The following is a 20,380-nucleotide window of genomic DNA, read 5'->3' as shown; positions in this document are numbered from 1 at the left end:
ATAATTAAAATTGGGTAAAACTATCTTCAAAGTAATTTTATGTAGATATCAATGTTAAAAAATTTTAAAAATCTGCCTCCTAAATCTAGCATCTGTGGACTAAATTCTTCTGCATCTACTCCATATAAAACTGAGCATAAACAAAGAATTTGTTTAAGCATTTCAAGCTCGTATTGTTAAGAAAGTTAAAAAGATCTGAATTTTCCTAAACTGTCAGATGCCAACATACAGCTGGTGCTCATTAAAGTACAGGTAAGATGAATAGTTGCCTCTAAAGCTCTTAAAAAGAAAATACCAGAGAGAGAGAGAGAGAAAAAGAGCCTGGACTGTTCTTCAGCATGCTGTACATGGTTTTCAATGAAATTAAAAACTAAAGAGTGAAAAGTTAATAACTAAAGAGATCAAGTTGATGAATTGCTTTATTGTTACTGGGAGTTGAGCTGCTTAATGTCAAAATTTCGCAAAATTGACACGATCTTTTTACAAAAGCTTTCATTATTTAATAATTTGAACATTTGATCATTAAATATTCAAATTTAACAGGTTTTTATAGGAATTTTAAATACGTCATTTATGCTAACAAAATTTCTTTGTTTGGTACTCCTAGCGAACTCTTTTGAAAAAAAATCGATTCCATAATCCTAATAGCTTCGTTTTTGAAATATTTTTTCAATTCGAATGAAATTTTACTTTAACGCTGTCACAAGAAAATTGGTTAGTGCAATCGAAAAGAAAAAATTCATGATGGTTGGCCTTTTAAATTCGCATTAATATGATTTAAGTGGATGTAAGAGAATAAAAAAAAAAATAAAAATAAAAAATTCATGTAACGTAAACAACAGCAATTTATTATGTTATCTGACTTTTAGGCTAATTTTTTTTTTTTTTCATTTAGTGTTATTTATTGCTAAAAATCACCAAATATTGTTTTTATTTACAATTATTACAGTGATAACACTTTCAGCAAGTATAATGAAGACAAAATGAGATTTTGAATTGTTATTACAATAACTATAAATACCAATGTTAAAATATATTAGAAAACTGGTTACTAATTTGTCCTATTAGTTGATAGTTTTGTATTTTATCTTTTAACAACAACAATCTTAATTAATAAGAATCAGTTTCATGTAAAATTCTAGCATAACTTCATGTTTTCCAATTTATGGTATATTCAGCTGAATGGAGTTATCTTTAAGCAATCTTCTTAGTACTAATTGCTGCACCAACAATCCCACAGAAAAAAATAACATTGTAATGAAAAGGATATTTTAAGGATATGCATTTTCACTCTATAAAGGGTCTTGTAAAGCATAGTTATGCTGTGAGATCCATCATCTCTTCATCAGAAATTTTTAACGACAAACTGTTTTTGAAAAATTCATATACACTCCAAGATATTGCACAAGATGGCATTTGGTAGACAACACGTGCTTGCATACCTCTAAAATAGCCTCCCATTCCCTGAAGTTTATATACAGTTTTTAGGGCAGCAAACATCCCCCCAACATATACTTTTTTGTGCAAAGTCTTAGTGTCTGTTATAATCTCAGTAACAGCACGCTGTTCTTGAGTATTAAGTAATGTTTTAGCAACATCCAAAGGTGTGGTGCTGGCAGCAGCAATACCACCAGCTATAGCTCCTGATAAGAGATGTGTTTTAGGGTCATAACCACCAGGTGGGTTTAACAATTCTTTTAAGTATTCATAAGTAACAAAATGAACACATTGAAAGGGAATATTCATAGTAAGTTGTGTAGTAAAGCTGCGGTAAAATGCAACAACTCCTTCATTTTTTAGAATAGTTCGTGCACAATGAAAAACACCTCTGTAAGGGCTTCCATAAACTTGCAGTCTCTGTTTAACAACTAAAAAAATTTAAACTTTTAAAAATATTTTTAACTAAAATTGAAAAAAAACTAAGTATCATTTTAGACAACTATGAAACAGTACATTTAAGGAAAAACTTACCTTCAACTGGATTCATAGTCCCATCATGAAAGCATGTAGCAATTGCTCCTGCAGCAGCTAAAGGATAATAAATAGTTTAAAAATCTTGTCAATTAAGAGCATTACATTATTGAAAACTAAATTTTAACTAAAATTATTACCATTTGCAATAGGAAAGTTTGCTCCATTCCCATCATTCCCTAAAAGTTTTTTTGTAAGTTCATAACTTGAAAAATACAAGGCATGTGCTGGCCCAGCACCTAAAGCTACAACATTCACACCACGCAAAGGACGAAGTATTCCTTCTGTTTCCACCATTTTTTTAAGAGCTTGACGTATGCTGGTATATGCTGCTCTTGGGTCTGGACGAAGACTTTGCATCCGTGTCTAAAAGTACATTGATAATATAAACAGTCCAGATAGAGTATACATGCATCATAATTGACATCAATGAGTATTTATTCATATTTTGAAAAGAAAGCACATAGAGAAAAAATATATATATTTCACAAAATAAGGATTAAGGAAATTTACCTATCAAAAATGTTCTGCTATTTGCTGTAAATTAGATGTTTTTTTTTTTTTTTTAACTGGAATCTTTATATATCTTAAAAGTTTTAAAAGTTGATTTATTTTTTTATCATTAAATTACATTTTAAATTTTATTATTATTTTTTTTTCAATGTAAAATAATCTTTTTAGTCTTAGATAATTTACTCTGTGGATTACCAATTATTTATCTATGACTTTTGTTATAAGGAATGAAATACTTACTTTGACACTATCAATTGGGTACATTACACAGTGCTCCATAATACCAGCCGCAGCACCTGCCATCAGATACATACCGAGCTGACTGTCCCCGATCATAAATTGTATGGAGTTTGGTGACGTTGTTAAACAATGCTTTTCACTTACTAGATCAGCAGTTTGTTGTTGAATATTAGCTTTTAGGTCTTCTAATGGCTGAGAAGGTAATTCTAGCGTTGTACGATGCGACATATCAATTGTAGATAAAAAAAAAAAGAGTAGTTAGGCCAGCACTCAATATTTCCAAATTGAAGTATAGTTTAAATTAAAAGGAAACCCTAAGGACACACTCCATGTTAGTCGCACCGTAAAGCATTGTTTCGTTAACGTCAGAATTTATTTCATTACATCCACCGCACGGTTTGACTGTCTCATTAAGTCAATACGTTCCAATCGATCTCAGTATATATCATTAGAGGAGTAATTTTGAGTAAAGGAGACTAACAATGGTAGGTTTTATTTTGACTTAGAGCTAATTGTCAAAGCTTTAAAATGTGAATTCATTTACCTTCAAAGATATTACCCCTTAATTTCAGTAAAACGTTAGTGAAATCAATTGAAGCGTATAGCAATTAACTCAAAAGCTGTTGGTATAGACATAATTCGTTCTTGAGGTTTATTAGTCCGCGTATTATAACAATTTGTTTCAGTTTTCATTATATTGTATTCATTCTTAATTTATTGTTAAAGCAACTCATTATTGATTGAATGGTATTTTTACTTTCAATTGCCAATTATTCTTAACGTTTGCCAAGACTACCCAGCCGGCAAAAAACGTTCTCAAAACGTTGCGTATAGGTTGCGCGCGCTAACGTTACAATTCAACGTTTTAAAAACGTTGATACATCGTTAGTTAACTATTCATAGTTAGTTTTTATTTAAATTACAGCAGTTCAATTGAAAAAAAAATTGCATTTTTTTTTTTTTTTTAGCTTTTTACTTTTCTATATTATAAATATTATAAATTAGATTATAAGTTTATAAATGGGTTATGAAATTATAAATGGAAGTTTTTTTGCCATAAGTTTACATAAATGTAAACAAGTCTGTATACAAGTTTACGAAAATCAACTATTTGATACTATTTTTTTAATGTTGTTCTCAGAAGCCCCACTTATTGCAAGTACCCCCTGATGGCGGTATATGTATATTAACTTTTTGCATTAGATGTCTCGACGAAATTATTTAAAGACTTATCGTAGAATAAGCAAACAAGTGAAAAGGCTTATAAATGAAACAGAAAGTGATCATGATCACAATAGAGTGTTAATTAAAGACCACTCACCTACATTAAGCCTCAGTGATGTAACTGATTTAAGTTCAGAGTTTGATATTGACACAGACATCAGTACAGAAAATGAGCTTGAGCTTGAAAACAATATTGATGCCCTAAAAAGAAATGAAAACCTGCAGACTGAGTTAGCTAGTTGGCTTGTAGATAGTCAATGTAGCAGAGAGCATGCAGATAGTTTGCTCAGTATTTTAAGAAAGCATGGTTTAAATTTGCCAAAAGATAGTCGCACTCTTTGTCAAGTGACTCCTTCAACTATACCATGTTTAAACAAATGTGGAGGAAGTTACTATTACTTTGGTCTAAAAAATACAATAGTGCAGTTTTTAAAGGAAAATCCAGCATTTGTTAATGACCAACATGTAATTGAACTAAAGGTTAATGTTGATGGGTTACCATTAAAAAAATCATCAGCTGATAATTTCTGGCCAATTTTGTGCTGTGTTAAAAACTATAGGCCTTTTGTGGTATGTTTATTTTATGGAAAAGGTAAACCATGTTCTGTTCAAGAATTTTTATCAGATTTTATTTCTGAATATAAAAAGTTGAAGTTTGATAATATTTGCTATATTAATAAGGTATTTTCTGTGTCCATACTAGCATTTATTTGTGATGCACCAGCTCGGTCTTATTTAAAATGTATAAAGAGCCATAGTGGTTACAATGCTTGTGAAAGATGTCAAATAAAAGGTAGACGTATTGACAATTGTATTGTCTATGATAATGATGAAGCTGTCTATAGAAAACGAACAGATGAAGAATTTATAAAATATGTTTATAAGGATATTCACCAGAATAATATTTCACCCTTAATTGAACTGTCATTCCCTTGTGTGACAGGTTTTGTTTTAGACTACATGCATACCGTTTGCCTCGGTGTGCTAAAAAGAATGTTAAAGTTTTGGAAAGAGGGTCCTGCATGCTGCAAAGTTTCTAATATTCAGCTGAATCAGATATCTGAACTATTAATCAACATGAGATGCTATATACCATCAGAATTTGCACGAAAGCCAAGGTCTTTAGCAGAGGTTAACAGATGGAAAGCCACGGAACTAAAACAATTCCTTCTATATACTGGTCCAGTTATTTTAAAAGATGTAATTAATCCAAATATTTACCAACATTTTCTTGCATTGTCTATTTCAATGACTATATATTTAACTGATAACATAGAAAAGAGAGTGCCTCTTTTACAGTATGCAGAAGAACTTATGCATAGTTTTGTTAGAAAGTCAGGTCAGTTATACGGACAAAATTTCTGTGTGTATAATGTTCACAATCTGTTACACCTTGGTGATGATGTTAGACACTTTCAATGTAGTTTAAACCAATTGTCTTCTTTTCCATTTGAAAATTTCTTACAATCATTAAAACGTCTAGTTCGCAGTGGACCCAACCCGCTAGTACAGGTTGTAAAAAGACTAGAAGAAATAAAGTTAGTAGGAAGAAAAAAAGAAAGTAATCAAAATGAAATGAAAATAACAGCAAAATTGCATTTATCAAGTGATTCATGTATTTTACTTAAGCATGGTAACTTTGCTTTTGTGCAAGAAGTTGTTGAAGATGGTTTTATTTGTGATATTTATGCAATAGGCCAAGGAAAAGAGTTTTATTCTAGGCCATGTAGCTCAACATTATTAAATGTTTTACATTTTAAAGCAGCAGATGCTATAATTGGAATTTTTGTCCAAAAGTGTGATGTCAAATGTAAGGCTATTTGTTTGCCAATAACTGATGGATATGTTATGATGCCTGTCAGAAATGGAATAGAAAGTTATCTTTAATCATTCAAGTTTTTTTAAAAGTTCAACTACAATAATTTTTTTCATCAATATGTATACGTTGCTTCAAAGTTAAATATTCACTAAGTGTTGTTTTGGAACTGGGGTAACTTGTTTTTTTAATTAGTATGATAAGATCAGTTATAATGCTTTTTAACTATTACTTGTTTACACTATTCATAAATTTTGTTATACAGAGTTTTTATTTATTATTTCTAAAATTTAGGGTTGTTTAATCAATCTTGTTTTACTAATCAGATTATGGAGTTGTGCCAGAAAAAATTTTTTTAGTAAAGTTTACTCAAATTTTATTTTTTTAATTTCTTGATAGATTGCTACTTCATATGATAGTTGCGTTCTTTGCTTTGTGTTTTTTTTTAGTAGCATGCTTTTTTATCTCTCACTTAAAGTTTTTGTTTATCAAAACATTTTGTTGTCAAAGAATTATTTGAATAGCAATTTACAGATATAGTGTGAAACAAAATAAAATATGTAATATAAAATTATTCTCTTTCTCTAGTAGGTAAATTAACAATATGTTGAGGCTTTTTACAAGTACCGCATTATTTATTCCTTTATAAATATGCATGTAATAGATGCCTGCTTGATACAATAGTGGTATTTTTTCCCTTCCTAAAAATTATCCATTTTGCTTTTATGTATTTTTTAACTAATTTAGTTTTTATATCTCAACAGAAAAATATATGTTTTTTTAGAATGAGTCAAAAATATGTTAATAAATATTTACGGTTAGTATGGTTAGAAAATGGTAAAGAATTAGATGGTACTGTACCTGTAAACTGGATTTCTGAAGACCACAAATATATGTTTTGGCCATCAAGAGGCAATATTCAACATCAAATAAAGAATGGTACTAAACCAAATGAACAGTGGAAGAAGTTTCAAATTAAGAAAATAATGTTATGGAATGGTTTGTTTTTCTTAAAGTATTTATTATACAGTTATCATAGTATTTATTATAATTATTATTTTATCATTTATATTATTTATATTTAGTGTTTATTATAGTATTTAAAAAACTTTCTTGAAAGTAAACTTATTTTTACTGATGTGGTTTTATCAACAAAAGATTTCTGTTTCTAGATTAGGAAAAGTATTTAAACATTTAAGATAAAAAAACTGCATGGGACTTTAGTCTACATGAAATTTTTTGTTTTAGACAGTTATAAGGCTTGCAATGAATATGAAGCCACAACTACCCCAGAGGTTAGTGATCATCTTGATTGGCCAACTCCACCACAAAGCAAAAAATTTAGGGTAAATGTTTATTAAAAATTTAACAAGGATGCATAAAAAATGTCGTTATATAAACAAAATATAAAGCAATGATAATTTCAATATATATGGTCATGACTATATAAGTGTAAGCTCTTAGATTTTGTAAGTTTATAAAGTACAACTAGTTATTATAATTTATTAGAGTACTTCAGTTAGTCACAGCCAGAATGAACATCCAGAACCATCCACATTTATAAGACAAGGTGGATATGATGAAGAGCCTGATGAAGACAGGGAAAGTGATTATGATGATGAAGTCTTTGCTTCTACATCTCAGGCAAACATAAATCAATCATTTTTATTGGCCCAAGAGAGTGAGTGTATTATTTTCTTTTTATGAATATGCATCAGACCTAGTGGTATGCTGAAAATTGTTGATTACTTAATTGAATGTTGTAAATTTATGTAGAATTTCAAAAGCGGGTTTTACACTTGCTGATGGAAATAAAAGAACTTCTAAAAAGATCCAATAATCCTGAGGAAATAACTTTGGTGCAATCAACACAATTAGAGGAATTTTATGCCTTTGATAAGACCTTAAGTGAAAAGGCTGTTCGACTTAATGTGGTTAGTAATAATATTGAACATATAATTTTTTTATTAGTTATTGATTGCAGCTTAAGTTCACTTTATGATGTTTCAATGGTACTTTTTATGCAGTACTAATTATAAAAATTACTTTTAATAAAGTGTTTTTATTTGTATAAAAATGTATTTGCATATAATAGTTACAGCAGCTTTCACGAGTTGGTGGTCATGATGCAGATGCAATGGTATTTGCAATGATGAAGCGGTATGGATATTAAATTCAGGAAGTTGTTATATATTATTGTGTTTATTATTGTACAAAATGTTATTACATTAGCTACCATATCATTATTCTTTAAAGTTTGATAAATTATAATTTCTAGATTAATGAGTAATTGGGTAATGAGCCAGCTGTGTGTCAAATGAAAAACAAAGAATAAAATCACTTTCCAAGAAATGGCAGTCTTTCCTATTCTTATAGGTATAATAATGTTTTGTTTTCATATAAAGAAGTTTGTTATCACTTAAATTTCCAAAGTAACTATTATGTGTATTTTTTATTTTACACTGTTTTTGAATGTGACTATTTGCTCTGTGCACAATTTCAAAAAGTTTTCTTGTTTTATGTTTCAGTTACAGAGTTTACTCTTTTTTTTTTAAATAATAGTTTATCTTTTGATGAGTATAAGTACTTCATATATGTTTTCAGCTGCTGTTCAAAACACTTTTAAAGAGACTAACGAAAATCAAATAAGAAATGCAATGGAGAGGTGTCTAAAATATGCTCCGTATAGACCAGGTGGTACTAAATGTCAAACTGTCCGAACAGCATCATCATCTGACTCTAACAAATCGATGTAGCAAACCAAATCATTTTGTGAAGATAACTTGTATTTTTCGTAGCATTAATTTTTCAAAATAAGTCTTTCTCTAATGTGCGAGTTTTAATTTTAATTGTTTAACGTGGCTAAATGCACCCTAGTTTATGCGTTCGTGTTTTAAAACAAGACAATTTAAGAGGGTAAGAGGCTTGAAAACTTTCTATATTTATATATGTATGTGTGTGTGTGTGTGTATATATATATATATATATATATATATATATATATATATATATATATATATATATATATATATATATATATATATATATATACATACATGCATACATACATGCATACATATGTAAATCGTATTCATAAATATAAAAGTAAAAAATGTTTCCGAATACGACCTTAAAATAACGTTGAGAATTCGTCGCTAAAAAAACGTTGTTAATTCGTTGTTGAAAAACGTTTTTAGGTGTTACCTATGCAACCAATGCATAACGTTTTCGCAACGTTTATAATAACGTTTTTACAACGTTTTAAAAACGTTTTTTTGCCGGCTGGGTACTTGCTGTAATGACACTTGATTGGTTGACACTTTTTGAAAGAGAAGATAAAAACATCACGCTATCAAACAAAAACAAAAATTTAAACGATTAACAGCGGTGTAAATTTTCACCATAATCCTGAACAAAAATTCATATCGCTCCTATTTAGAAATGTCAGATTATTTTATTTGTAAAACTCGTAATACTAAATATAAACATAATACTAAATATAAACGTAATACTAAATATAAACAATTATATTAAAACTAGAATATTAAGTTTGGAAAAACATTAGAATGTCAGATTATTAAATAGTTGTATTGAGATGAGGAGTTTAGAAAAGTTTTCAGAAAAAAAATTTTTTTTTCTCCAAGTTTTAACGGTGTACATCTTTAAAAAAGATTAATGTACTGCAACTTGAAAAAACTCTATACATTATATACAAAACGTGCAGATTACAAACTTAGCTTCTTTAACAACTTTGAGTCATAGGAAAATACAAAAATCTCTAAAAGTTGTAAATATTTTTGCTTTAATTATGTTGTTTATTATTGATAAAATCAATAATGTATAAAAATATAGTACTACAAAATTTAATTTAGTTTTTTCTAAAACTTAAACGAAGCTTTCTTTAAAACCGATTTTGACTCCTAAAAAAATACTTCACAAATTTATAAACGATAGCAATATCAGAACGATGAATGTTGCGATTTTAACGGCATGTTTAATGCTCATGTTTAACACGCTGGTAAATAATATATTTTGGATTTAACACCCGTCATTAAAGCATCTGATGTAAGAAAATTTTTTTGCACTGAGATTGAAAGGGCATGCGTGACATACGTAACGGATATGGACAAAAGTGTGATGTAAGAGCTTGAGTGCGGAATTTTGGAAAACCCCTAAAGCCCCAGCAATTTTCGGGCGCTAATGTTGTTTTTTCAATTGATTATAACCTTTAAAATGTGGCATCACTCGCGTTTAAAGGGTGTTTATTCGCCATGTTATATTTAATAATCATTAAATATATAAAATTTAACATCTGCTAGTATTCGTTAAAAACCGAAAATCTCCGACACTAAGTTTTGTCTATCAAATTGTACCCGCAGTTGGTATTGTCGCCATCTCTGTAGGTATATTCGTTTTTTACAAATTTTTACAACGAACAGTTTTTTTTCTTGATTTATCTTAAAATATTCAATTCATTCTACACAACTTTAACAACAATGTTTGACAAATATTTGATGAAACGTTTTTTAAGAAAACAACTTCATTCGTTCTTTGGTAATTTTGGATGCCAAATTCGAATTTGGCTTTGGTTTTAACGTTTTAGATGTAAATTTAAATCAAAAGTCCATTTTCGTTTTTATGGTATATTCACAATTAACGTAAATAGTCATTTGATGATCAGATTTCTATTTTGATTAAGTTTTTACGTGCTAAGTTGAGTACGATGTTACCAGTGCGTATGTAAAATAATCTTGTCTGTACATTATCAAAAATTTTTCATCCCACTAGATCTTCTATGAGAAGACTTTGAATTATGCACTAAGCTCAGCAGTAGTCAGCAAGTAATGAAGGTAAAGGTTTCCTTTTAAAACAACTTTCCATCTCACTGACTCTTTGATGAAGTTTTTCACTATGCTCATCAAATACACCACACATGTTTTCAGAGAAAAAATTAAAATAAAATCCATAAAGTGAAGTTTAAGTAATAAGGCCAAGGCTTTGATAGCTCTTCATCATATTATTGATTAGAGAATCAAAATTTGCAGCTTTATGTTGTCCAAGAAAACCAATGCCAACATTTCGAAAGAACAGCTATACTACTTTTTAAACTGGCGTTAGAGTGTCATCAAAGCGCAGACCGAGAAGCGGCTATCCCAACTTTCGCAGATCTCAGTTTGGGGGAATTTTTTCTTTAAAAAGTTTATTGCATCACAATCTTTGTCAACAATTTTAACCAACTGTTTAACATGGCCTAACTTTATATGTAAAGGTGGCAATAATATCTTGTTCTTGCAACAATATTGTGATGCCCAACAGCCACATCTACTTTTTAAGAAAAGCGTATATGGTTATTGGGCATCAAAGAAAAGCGGCACCAAGCTTTCAAAAAAGTTCATTAATTGTACGTTGTTTCTTCTTTTCTTCTTTTTTACTTAAGTAAAAAAAGTTGTTTCTCTCATTTTTACAGTTGTGACAAAAGAAAGTTGCTTTTTTATCGCTATCTACAACAAACAAGGTGCATTAACACTTTAAGAAACTACCTGAGTTTTTTTTACTGGACTGAAGAGAAATGTCAGTTTAAAGTGAAAGGGTGAAAGACTTTACTGAGATAAGATAGAACTTTTCTTATCTTGCCAAGTTTTGTCAAAGGTTTTTTAAGTATATAAAGTATATTTTAATCATGTACGATATTTTTAAACATTAACGATCAAACTTTTTGTGGCTTTTAAAAATTGTCCTATTATTTTAACTACTTTATAAACCGTGGAAAACTATTAGTTGTTCTTAGCAACCTGTGACGATAACTTACACTTTTATTTAACTTACACTTACACTCTATTAAATTTTGTTACCAACAAATTAAGTATTCATAATAATAAAATAGTATTTACAATCAATAAATATTCCTATATAAAAAACCAATCAATATGTTTAACATTTTGTAGCGATGACGAATATGGTAGCAGATATTCAGTAATACAGGTATTTATCTAACAAGCCTGTAACTTTTAAATTCCATCTTTTTAAAAAGGATGAGATTTAAAAGTACACAATTTTTATACAAACCAATTTGCACCAAAAATTGAATTTAATACCAAGTAAGATTATTACCTAAATCTGCTCAAGAGCTCAAATTCATTTTATTGAGTGTATGGCCATTTTTTGTTAACATAGGGTACCTGTCATAGTTTTTATGTATATGTCACCATTCAACGTTTTCAAAACTTTCCATTTTCAAATTTTTGGCCGTTTGGCTAAAAGGGCTTTCTAGAATAAGAGAAAAATTAGCTTAATCAAAGTAACTTTAATGAATTGAAAACATTTTTAGAGAGAGATTCTTCACACACTTTGATGCCTGATACTTAACTTCTAGCCCGTGTTTTCAATGGACAATGCGCAAAATGTGTTTACTTGTCTTTTGAATAACGACAACGACTAATAACTATTTGCTATCTAGCTGATTCTTTTTTTTTAAAGCTCTTCATTAAGCTAATAATGTCTATTTCTTCATGCTATAATTTTTGAAGAATATTCTCATTTTTGTTCCACCGTTGGCTGATATTCATTTAGCTTTGCTGAGGAACTTAAATGTTGAATGTATGCCCCGCGATTTTTCTAAACACACCATTTCAACTAACTCCATTAGATATTTTTGTCTACAAAGTTCTTTAAGCTTTGGAAGTGAAAAACAAACTATGGAGAAAGTTTTTACACTATGGTCTTGACGTCTTGAAATGCTGAAATCTAGAAATATTGCAAATAGATAAGTAGAAATTTATTCATCGTAGTACATGCCCCCAAGTTTAGACCGTATTTGATTACATGGGTATAAAGTTGTACAAAATTTTTCTTCACCAGATGGAATGCTTTCTGAAGAAGTTCAAGAATCTCGTAACAAGGATTTCAAGAAGTTTCTAGAAAACTTTTAATGCAAATTTTAAAATCACGTTCACTTCCTGATAAGTAGATCTGTAAAATCAATTTGTCTTCCATTTTTGATATTTTATTGTCGTAATTTATAGGTCCTGTTAGGCTATATGTTATTCCATGTTATTAGGGAATGCAAATTTTGACGATAATAAAAAAATCGAAATTCGGAATTAGAAATTAAATATTTTCATGTCTATAAAATAATAAGTAAAACTTATTTGAGATAATTCATTGTTATTTATTGCATAAAAAATACTTTCTTTAACTATAAAAATGAAACATAAAATTATGCTAAATTAAATTAGTATAGAAACATTCTAATATGGTATATCATTTACTAATAAAAAATATAAAATTATTGTTTTATTTGCCTGAAATATGCCTCGAGGAAGCAGAGATCACTTAAAGCTGCATCTCCGAGTCTCGTTCGAACTTTTGTACAAAAGTTACCAGCGATTGAGAAGGCTCGCTCAGACTCCACGCTCGATGGCGGAATCAAAATCAAATGTGAGTAGATGGACTCTAATATTTTGCCACGAACGCTGTTCTCTTCAAAGAATTTCATTTCAGATTTAATTTTTGAAATTAAGCTCTTATTATTTATTGAGTTGAGTTGGACGTTGGACGATAAATTCAATTGAATTTTGTTCTCCAACTTTTGCACTAATGTTAATGGCTTAGTTTGTTTTTCCAACATCACTTCTATCACATCGTCAGCTTCTGACTGCTCGTCTGAGGAAGTTTCCATGTTAGTGTTAAATATCAATCTTTGTGCAAAGTTTTCAATAACTTTGGTTATTGTTTTTTTCAATGGTCTTGTAAAGGATCCATTAATCTCACTTTTTCCGCCATTGTGTAAATACTGACGAGTTCCAGACACATTAGTTCGTGTTTCGCTTATTCCGTCTTCTAACTTCTTCTTTAATTTTAACGAAAGTTCATCAGATCCGAAATTCTAAAGCATAAAAAAAAATGCTGCATCAGCAGAAAGCAGATTTGCATCTTTTCGACAAAGGGCTTCAACAGTAAGCTTCACTGGGAGAAGTGCAGAGATAATGTTTTTAATCGACAAAATTTCAGCATCTAGAATAACGATATCAGATGCAATGTCAACCAATATTTTTCTAACACAGCTTTTTAGCTTGTTAAACCTTTCAAGCATTTCGACTAAGCTAATCCATATAATTCTAGTGTCCATAATAAGTTTCAACTGTTTTCCAAATTCTTGTTTCACGTACACTTAAAGAATATCATTTGATGTTCTCGAAAAACGAAATTTCTTTACAATCGAACGAAATTTTTTGATGACAAAACTAAATCCAAATTCTTCAGTTTCAACAAGCTCAGCTTCATTGTAAGTTTGTTCAATCAAGCCAACATTTTCATCTTCAATGTATTCCTCATCCGATTCATCACTTACTTGATCTTCTGCACTAACATTTTCTGCATATATGTGAGCCACCAATTCAGTTGTATTCGAATTATTATACAGGTCATCAATTGCAGCTAAATGTATCGCATGTGCGAAGCATAACTGCTGATTACATGGCAAAAGCCGTCCAACTTTTTGCATTACAGCTGCCCCATCAGTTGTTATAGACGTAATATCTTTATCGATATTAAAATTGTTGTAATATGGTTTTAAATATCTTGTAATATGGTTTTAAGCCCGAATTTTTTGCGCGTATTTTAAAACCATTTTGCGAATCGAGTTCTGTGATTTTGGTAATGCATAATCTCGAGCGCCTCTAGCCAAAAACAAGTTTCTCAAATTGATAGACGTACAAAAAACTTTGAATGGTATATTATCTAAGGCACACATTCGTGATACAATTGCAGAAAGTGATTCATCTTTTTTGTTCAATAAATAGTTTGTAATTATCATTTTTGATGAGCTGCTTTCTGGACCTTCAACTTGCACAACATCCCGTTTTAATACATTAATATTGTGTATTGCTCATAAATGCGTGTGCTGCGGTGTCGTTGAACCAGCGGTTTTTACTATTTTATAACATATTTTACATTTTGCTGTTAGTTTTTTTGATCCTCTTAAAAAATGAATCCAAACAGAATTTTGATTTTTACATTGCTATGTGTACTCCGAATAACTTTCCTTTGAAGACATTTTAGGATGTGCTGTTAACAATAATTTAACTTGTTAAACAAAACAAAATTAAGATTAAATAGTTATCAAACAATGTTGTTAAATTAAAACTGCTATAATTCCTGCTATTATTTGCTTACCTATTTAAAAAATATTGATCCAAATAATTCAATACACACCGCACTCCAACAAGCAAATCTCAACACTGTTGAAAATTGTAAAATATAAGAACACGAGGTTATACCAAATAGTAAAATTATTACACATGGATATAAAATGAAGACATGAAACCGTTAACTGCAATTTAGGAATGTTTTCTCTATGTCTACTTATAAATTATGTAGGATAACTGTAATTTACAATTGTTTTCTTTATTTCTTCTTATAGAATTAGAATGTAGAATACTTAAGTGTACAGAAACAAAAACACAATTTAAAAGTTAGAGAGAGCACGAAAAAATCAATTTTAATTTCGAAATTCGCTGGAAAAATTTTCGGAATTCGAAACTATATTATTATAAGGAATTACGGAATTCTCAAAATTTTGAATTTCGAGATGCAATCCCTACATGTTATATTGAATTATTTTGTTGACAATTAAGTTAAATAATTATTATCTTATCATTGGAACCAACAATTATGGTGTTTGTGCCGTATATACATAAGAATATATTTCAAAATATCACATTTTCCCAAAGTAGCAAAAACAAAATCTCTGGTTGCAATACAAAAAAGGTATACTTAGCAACCAAATATCAAACATTTTTTCATCATATGAACCACAACAGTCAAATTAGTATATTTAAGCAAATAGTATTTACACAGGGCATCACATAATACACAGTATTTACATGTCATCACAAATATTTGTTTTTTTCTTCATCGCTATCCTCATTTTCTTCCTCTACTTTGTCCAACTTCACCTATACATATTAAAGTAATATGTTACAACAACTTTTTTGCATACTTTTACCTAGAGATCACAAATTTCTCATTCTCCATAAATCAATTGGTCAACAAGACATAACAATTTTTAATTATTAAATTTTTCTCACAGCCATATTATTGCAATCCATTCCATGGCAATCCCCACATTAATACTGTTTTTCTACACATGCATGTTTTTCTTCTGCAATGGTGTTTTAAATTGACGTAAATTGTTTTTTAAATTTGCAGCTGCTTCGGATAAACCCTCTGTTCTAATGTAGCTACGGCTTAGCTGAGAAGTAAGTTAAGTGAGCAAAGTTAATCTTTACACAATTTAATTTTGAATAAGAATAAACCTTAATTCAGATAAAGAAGTCTCTTGATGTCCACTGCATATTTTTTTTTTTCCTTTGACTGAGGATTCTGCAATATCGTAATTTATTGCCCATACTTCATGTTTTGGATATCTTCCTCATACTCTTAACTTCCTGAAGAAATTTAGGAAACTTTCTTTTTGTTTTCCAAGAATTGCTAAAGTGGAGTGAGCGAAATTAAGGATAATTTGCTTTTTATTTATCCACTCCATGCATGAATAAAAAGAATTGTTAACTTCAGTATTTTCTAATTGGCTTTCCTTTATGCTCCAAGAGGATTTCGCTAATTTTTTTTGACATGTTAACTGACCTCAATGTAAAAAGCCTATCTTTATATAATTTTTTTTCCAGGTCAGGAGGTGTTTTGACCTAATTCCACTACACTGCGAAATCAAATGAATATTAAAAAGTTGGTTTTTAAGTTCAAATTTGTCAATTGCAAAATGATTTTTTTTGTCAAAGGATTTTTTTTGACCCATTTTTCTCAAAATCCCCTTTTCTGACAATCCTAAATTTTCCAAAGGTCCTTAACTTGAAATACTGTTTAGTTTTAAAAGTCATATTTTGTCAATTCTTGTTTTGTAACGTGTCTCACGAGAGCGAGGCTTTTTTAACATGTTAGCATCATAACATTGTTCTCGTCAATGTGACTCTCTTACACTTATTCCAGCGCCGACTACCTGCTGGCTGGATGGCAATCACTGTACACAGCCTTATACATCGATTAAATATGATTCATATCTTCTTTTTTTTAATTTTATCTGTTAAAGGTGAGGAAACATGTCGAACTTATGCGGGAGGACAAGTTTATCCAGATGAAAACAAACTTGGTGCAGAACATGCTTTACACTGGAGTAAAGCTCAAAGTAATTTCTACCTACTTTCCTACCTACAGGTCATAGATATGCAAAGATCATGATATATAAAAAGGAAAAAATAAATTTTTAAGTAATAAAGAATGCCATTTCCTCTGATAGTTTAAAATTATTTTAAAGTTCCAACTGAGGTTATTTACTACTTAAATTGTAATAGCTTCCGAGGAGCAAAATTTTCACTCTAAATAAAAAATAATTTGCATTTAATTTATCTTTTACATATGGATTTCAAATAACACATGTCTTCTCATAGAATACCCTAAAACTCCTATTTTGCATCTTTTTTACTTAGGTAAAAAACCTAATTTAAATTGTAACTAATCAGTAAGTTAGGTTAATCTTTTCAAATATTTATGCGCACTCAAGAAAAAAAAATTAGATTAGTACTGATATTTACAGAAATGATAAAACATGAATGATAAACTGAGATGTGTTAAGGATAGTGAGGAAATAGTAAGCTATTTATATCCCAACCTGTTAATATTTTTTAAAGTATAATTTTGAATTGATATTTGCAAGAATGGTGAGCAGAAATAGCACCATTTTCATTTTATAATTAAACACTCTAACTGAAGCCAAATTAAATTTTACAAAAGTCTGTTTCTAAATACTACTTGAAGATTTTTTTTAACATCTTTAACAAAGTTTTTCTCAAAATTTTAGTTTCAAAACCTGCACCATCATGGCAAGGAAAAGCTGTTGTGAACGGTGAATTTAAAGATATAAAACTGTCTGATTATAGAGGTAAATATAAACTAATATATAATATTACGCATGTTATATTAATAAGTATGATTCTACATTTTGTTTCTAGAAGATAAATTTTTAATTCTAGTTGCTCTTTTTTTTTCTTTTTACATAGGAAAATATTTGGTTTTTTTTTTCTATCCATTGGACTTGTAAGTTTTAAAAATTATTTTTAATCTGTTATAGTCAACTTTTACTATATTTTGATTATACTTTAATGGAGTATTCTTGAGAGTTATTTCCCAAGTTATTCATTTATTACAAAAAGCTATTTTGCTTAAATATTGTGGAATCATTTGTGCAAATCATTTTTTATATACATTTCCTATTGTTTAGCACTTTTGTATGTCCTACAGAGATAATTGCATTCAGCGATCGTATTGAAGAATTTTCAAAAATAAACACTCAAGTTATAGCTGTTTCTGTTGATTCAGTTTTTACACACCTGGCATGGTGCGATTTTTTAAAACTTTAACAATATTTTTCTCTCACTCTTATAATCTATTCATATTTTTTTTTTTTTTTAGTTACTAGTCTAAAATAAAAGACATGGAATGGAAACTATAAGGCTTTTTAAAAATTTAGGATAAACACTCCACGACAGCAAGGTGGTCTAGGAAAAATGAATATTCCATTGTTAGCTGATCTAACCAAGCAAATTTCCAAAGATTATGGTGTATTGCTTGAAGATGCTGGTCACACCCTCAGGTACTATTAGAGTAAATGCAATTTGTATATTGTAATTTGTAATTTTTTTTTTAAATTTTTGTCTTAAATCTTTCTTTGTTTTTTTAGGGGTCTGTTTATTATTGATGACAAGGGTATTTTAAGACAAATCACAATGAATGATTTACCAGTAAGTATATGCAAATATTATTTCTTATTGTGTGTGTAGTTCAATCTTAGAAGATAAATATTTCTCTTGTAAAGTTTTTACTTTTCTGCTACTTACTAACCATCTTTTTAGGTTGGTCGATCAGTCGATGAGACCCTACGTTTAGTTCAAGCATTTCAATACACAGACAAACATGGTGAAGGTAATAATAAATTGAGTTATAGTCTTACAAATTTTCTGTTTATTGCTTTGTTAGTTTTATACAAGGTCATTAAAGTTGCATTAAAAAAAAAAAAAAATCAATTTTTTGTTTTTTAAAGTTTGCCCTGCTGGTTGGAAACCCGGATCTGACACAGTAAGCTTTAATACTCAAATTTTATTATAGATTTAAAAAGTAACTATCAAGGATTTCTCAATTGATTTCAAGCCTATTTCTCAATGAATTTTCAAGCCTATTTTTTGAAATGTTTTTTTAGATTATTCCTGATCCTAAAGAAAAATTAAACTACTTCAAGAAAGTAAAAGAAGGCTTGTAATTCGCTCATAAAAAGTTGTGTTAATACTATTATTTAGGTCTGTTTTTTATGGTGCTTTGGTTGAATTAAATTAATAGAGTTAAAAACAATTAATCCTTAGGGTTTTTTTTTTATATTATCAAAGATTTATCCTTGGATTTTTTTACTATCCTCAAATGTAGACCATTAAGCATTACAACATCATTTGTCCCAATTTAAGTGTGGCGCATATATACATTCTAAATATTTTCTGAACGTAAGTTGTTGACAAAAAAATCGAATCAAAAGAGCTCGAAATTCAGAAAATTATATGCACAAATATCCTACTTCGGAAACATCAAAGGCAAAAACGCTAAACTTACACTTAAAAACTGTAAATCATCTACTTAATCAATACAAGGGCACACTTTATGACTTTGGGAATTGAAAAAAAATAGTCATGCTATAAATATTTCAATTGATTTTTATGCTTAATTATCTAAACTAGGTCTATTTCTTCTCAGATACTTAAATTTGTACAACAGGCGCCTAATTACAGCCTATATATTACTTTGAGACCTATTGTTAGTTTACCTTTTAGAGAATATAAGAGCTATGACAAAAATTTAAATTCATTTTTCAAATAAATATGCCTAGCCTCAAGTCTAGTGTGTTTGACTTTTTCAATCAATCTGAAGATGGTCAACATTACGTTTGCACTTGTGAAGAAACTGAAACTGAAGGAAATACTGTGATGTGTAAACAAACAAAAAACTCGAGTTAAAGTATCTAATACTTAAATAGTAAAAAAAAAAAAAGAGAGAGAATTGCTTTTTTTTTTCAAATTAAATTGATAGTGAAGGAAGTTTTCTCAAAGTTAGTCTCAATGTTTCATCAAATAAATCAACTTCTATAGCACCTCCTCCATCTTCAAAGCTGAATCTATCAAAAAAACGTTTTTAAACCTTCTGGTGTAAAAAGACACATTTTAGTAGTAACTTGCAAAGACCTAGAAACATTCAAAAAATACCAACTACTAAATTTGATCAATTCTTAAGAAGTCCCACATTTGTTCTCATGCAATATGAAAATGCCTAATGTTATTTGTGGAATTCAATCACATTCGAGAATTCATCTTTGTTGTTGTGTGAAACTGATTCAAAAAATATAAACTTACCTATTTCACCTCGAAAAATTGATTATTCAAAGAAGAATCAAAAAGCATTCATTGAATCAGAGGTTGGCTTAAAAAATATCTTCAAAAATGTTCATTCTTCAAGTTGTGAAAGTACGCTAGTTCTTCGATTCGATACATCTGATGGAACTTCACC

General features: G+C 29.3%; 4 protein-coding genes across 6 annotated transcripts; 3 read left to right on the top strand and 1 right to left on the bottom strand.

Annotated features, from left to right (window-relative positions):
- Positions 1 to 831: 831 nt before the first annotated feature.
- Positions 832 to 3,380, bottom strand: LOC145199551 (mitoferrin-1-like). The gene is made up of 4 exons (XM_080074328.2): positions 2,725 to 3,380; positions 2,112 to 2,337; positions 1,972 to 2,028; positions 832 to 1,868 (listed from the first exon to the last, which is right to left on the bottom strand). The coding sequence occupies exons 1-4, from the start codon at positions 2,950 to 2,952 to the stop codon at positions 1,318 to 1,320; spliced, it is 1,062 nt and encodes a 353-aa protein (XP_079930454.2). The 5' UTR covers positions 2,953 to 3,380; the 3' UTR covers positions 832 to 1,317.
- A 204-nt stretch (positions 3,381 to 3,584) lies between these two features.
- On the top strand, positions 3,585 to 6,024 carry LOC145184133 (uncharacterized). Its single transcript, XM_080059738.2, has 2 exons — positions 3,585 to 4,540; positions 4,652 to 6,024. Exons 1-2 carry the CDS (start codon positions 3,928 to 3,930, stop codon positions 5,833 to 5,835), a joined length of 1,797 nt encoding a protein of 598 aa, XP_079915864.2. The 5' UTR covers positions 3,585 to 3,927; the 3' UTR covers positions 5,836 to 6,024.
- A 77-nt stretch (positions 6,025 to 6,101) lies between these two features.
- On the top strand, positions 6,102 to 8,593 carry LOC149891246 (uncharacterized). 3 transcript variants are annotated; one of them, XM_090083140.1, is made up of 8 exons: positions 6,102 to 6,450; positions 6,549 to 6,763; positions 7,013 to 7,110; positions 7,274 to 7,445; positions 7,541 to 7,698; positions 7,860 to 7,924; positions 8,043 to 8,140; positions 8,369 to 8,593. In XM_090083140.1, the coding sequence occupies exons 2-7, from the start codon at positions 6,550 to 6,552 to the stop codon at positions 8,083 to 8,085; spliced, it is 750 nt and encodes a 249-aa protein (XP_089939266.1). In that variant the 5' UTR covers positions 6,102 to 6,450; position 6,549; the 3' UTR covers positions 8,086 to 8,140; positions 8,369 to 8,593. The 3 variants fall into 3 exon arrangements, with proteins under 3 accessions (XP_089939266.1, XP_089939267.1, XP_089939265.1); XM_090083141.1 differs by lacking the exon at positions 6,102 to 6,450 and having other exon boundaries at positions 6,457 to 6,763; positions 7,017 to 7,110; XM_090083139.1 differs by lacking the exon at positions 6,102 to 6,450 and having other exon boundaries at positions 6,457 to 6,763.
- A 7,427-nt stretch (positions 8,594 to 16,020) lies between these two features.
- LOC145202037 (peroxiredoxin-like) lies at positions 16,021 to 19,184 on the top strand. Its single transcript, XM_080074913.2, has 9 exons — positions 16,021 to 16,964; positions 17,637 to 17,717; positions 17,836 to 17,872; positions 18,057 to 18,173; positions 18,306 to 18,428; positions 18,516 to 18,576; positions 18,688 to 18,757; positions 18,876 to 18,910; positions 19,032 to 19,184. The coding sequence occupies exons 1-9, from the start codon at positions 16,790 to 16,792 to the stop codon at positions 19,089 to 19,091; spliced, it is 759 nt and encodes a 252-aa protein (XP_079931039.2). The 5' UTR covers positions 16,021 to 16,789; the 3' UTR covers positions 19,092 to 19,184.
- Positions 19,185 to 20,380: the final 1,196 nt, after the last annotated feature.

The sequence above is a fragment of the Hydra viridissima genome, unplaced genomic scaffold (assembly GCF_058129835.1).
Source record: "Hydra viridissima isolate aposymbiotic clone 2 unplaced genomic scaffold, HvirCarnegie_v1 scaffold_3, whole genome shotgun sequence".
Lineage (NCBI taxonomy): Eukaryota > Metazoa > Cnidaria > Hydrozoa > Anthoathecata > Hydridae > Hydra > Hydra viridissima.
The sequence above is the reverse complement of the archived record's forward strand: the minus strand, read 5'-3'. Positions and strand labels throughout refer to the sequence as shown.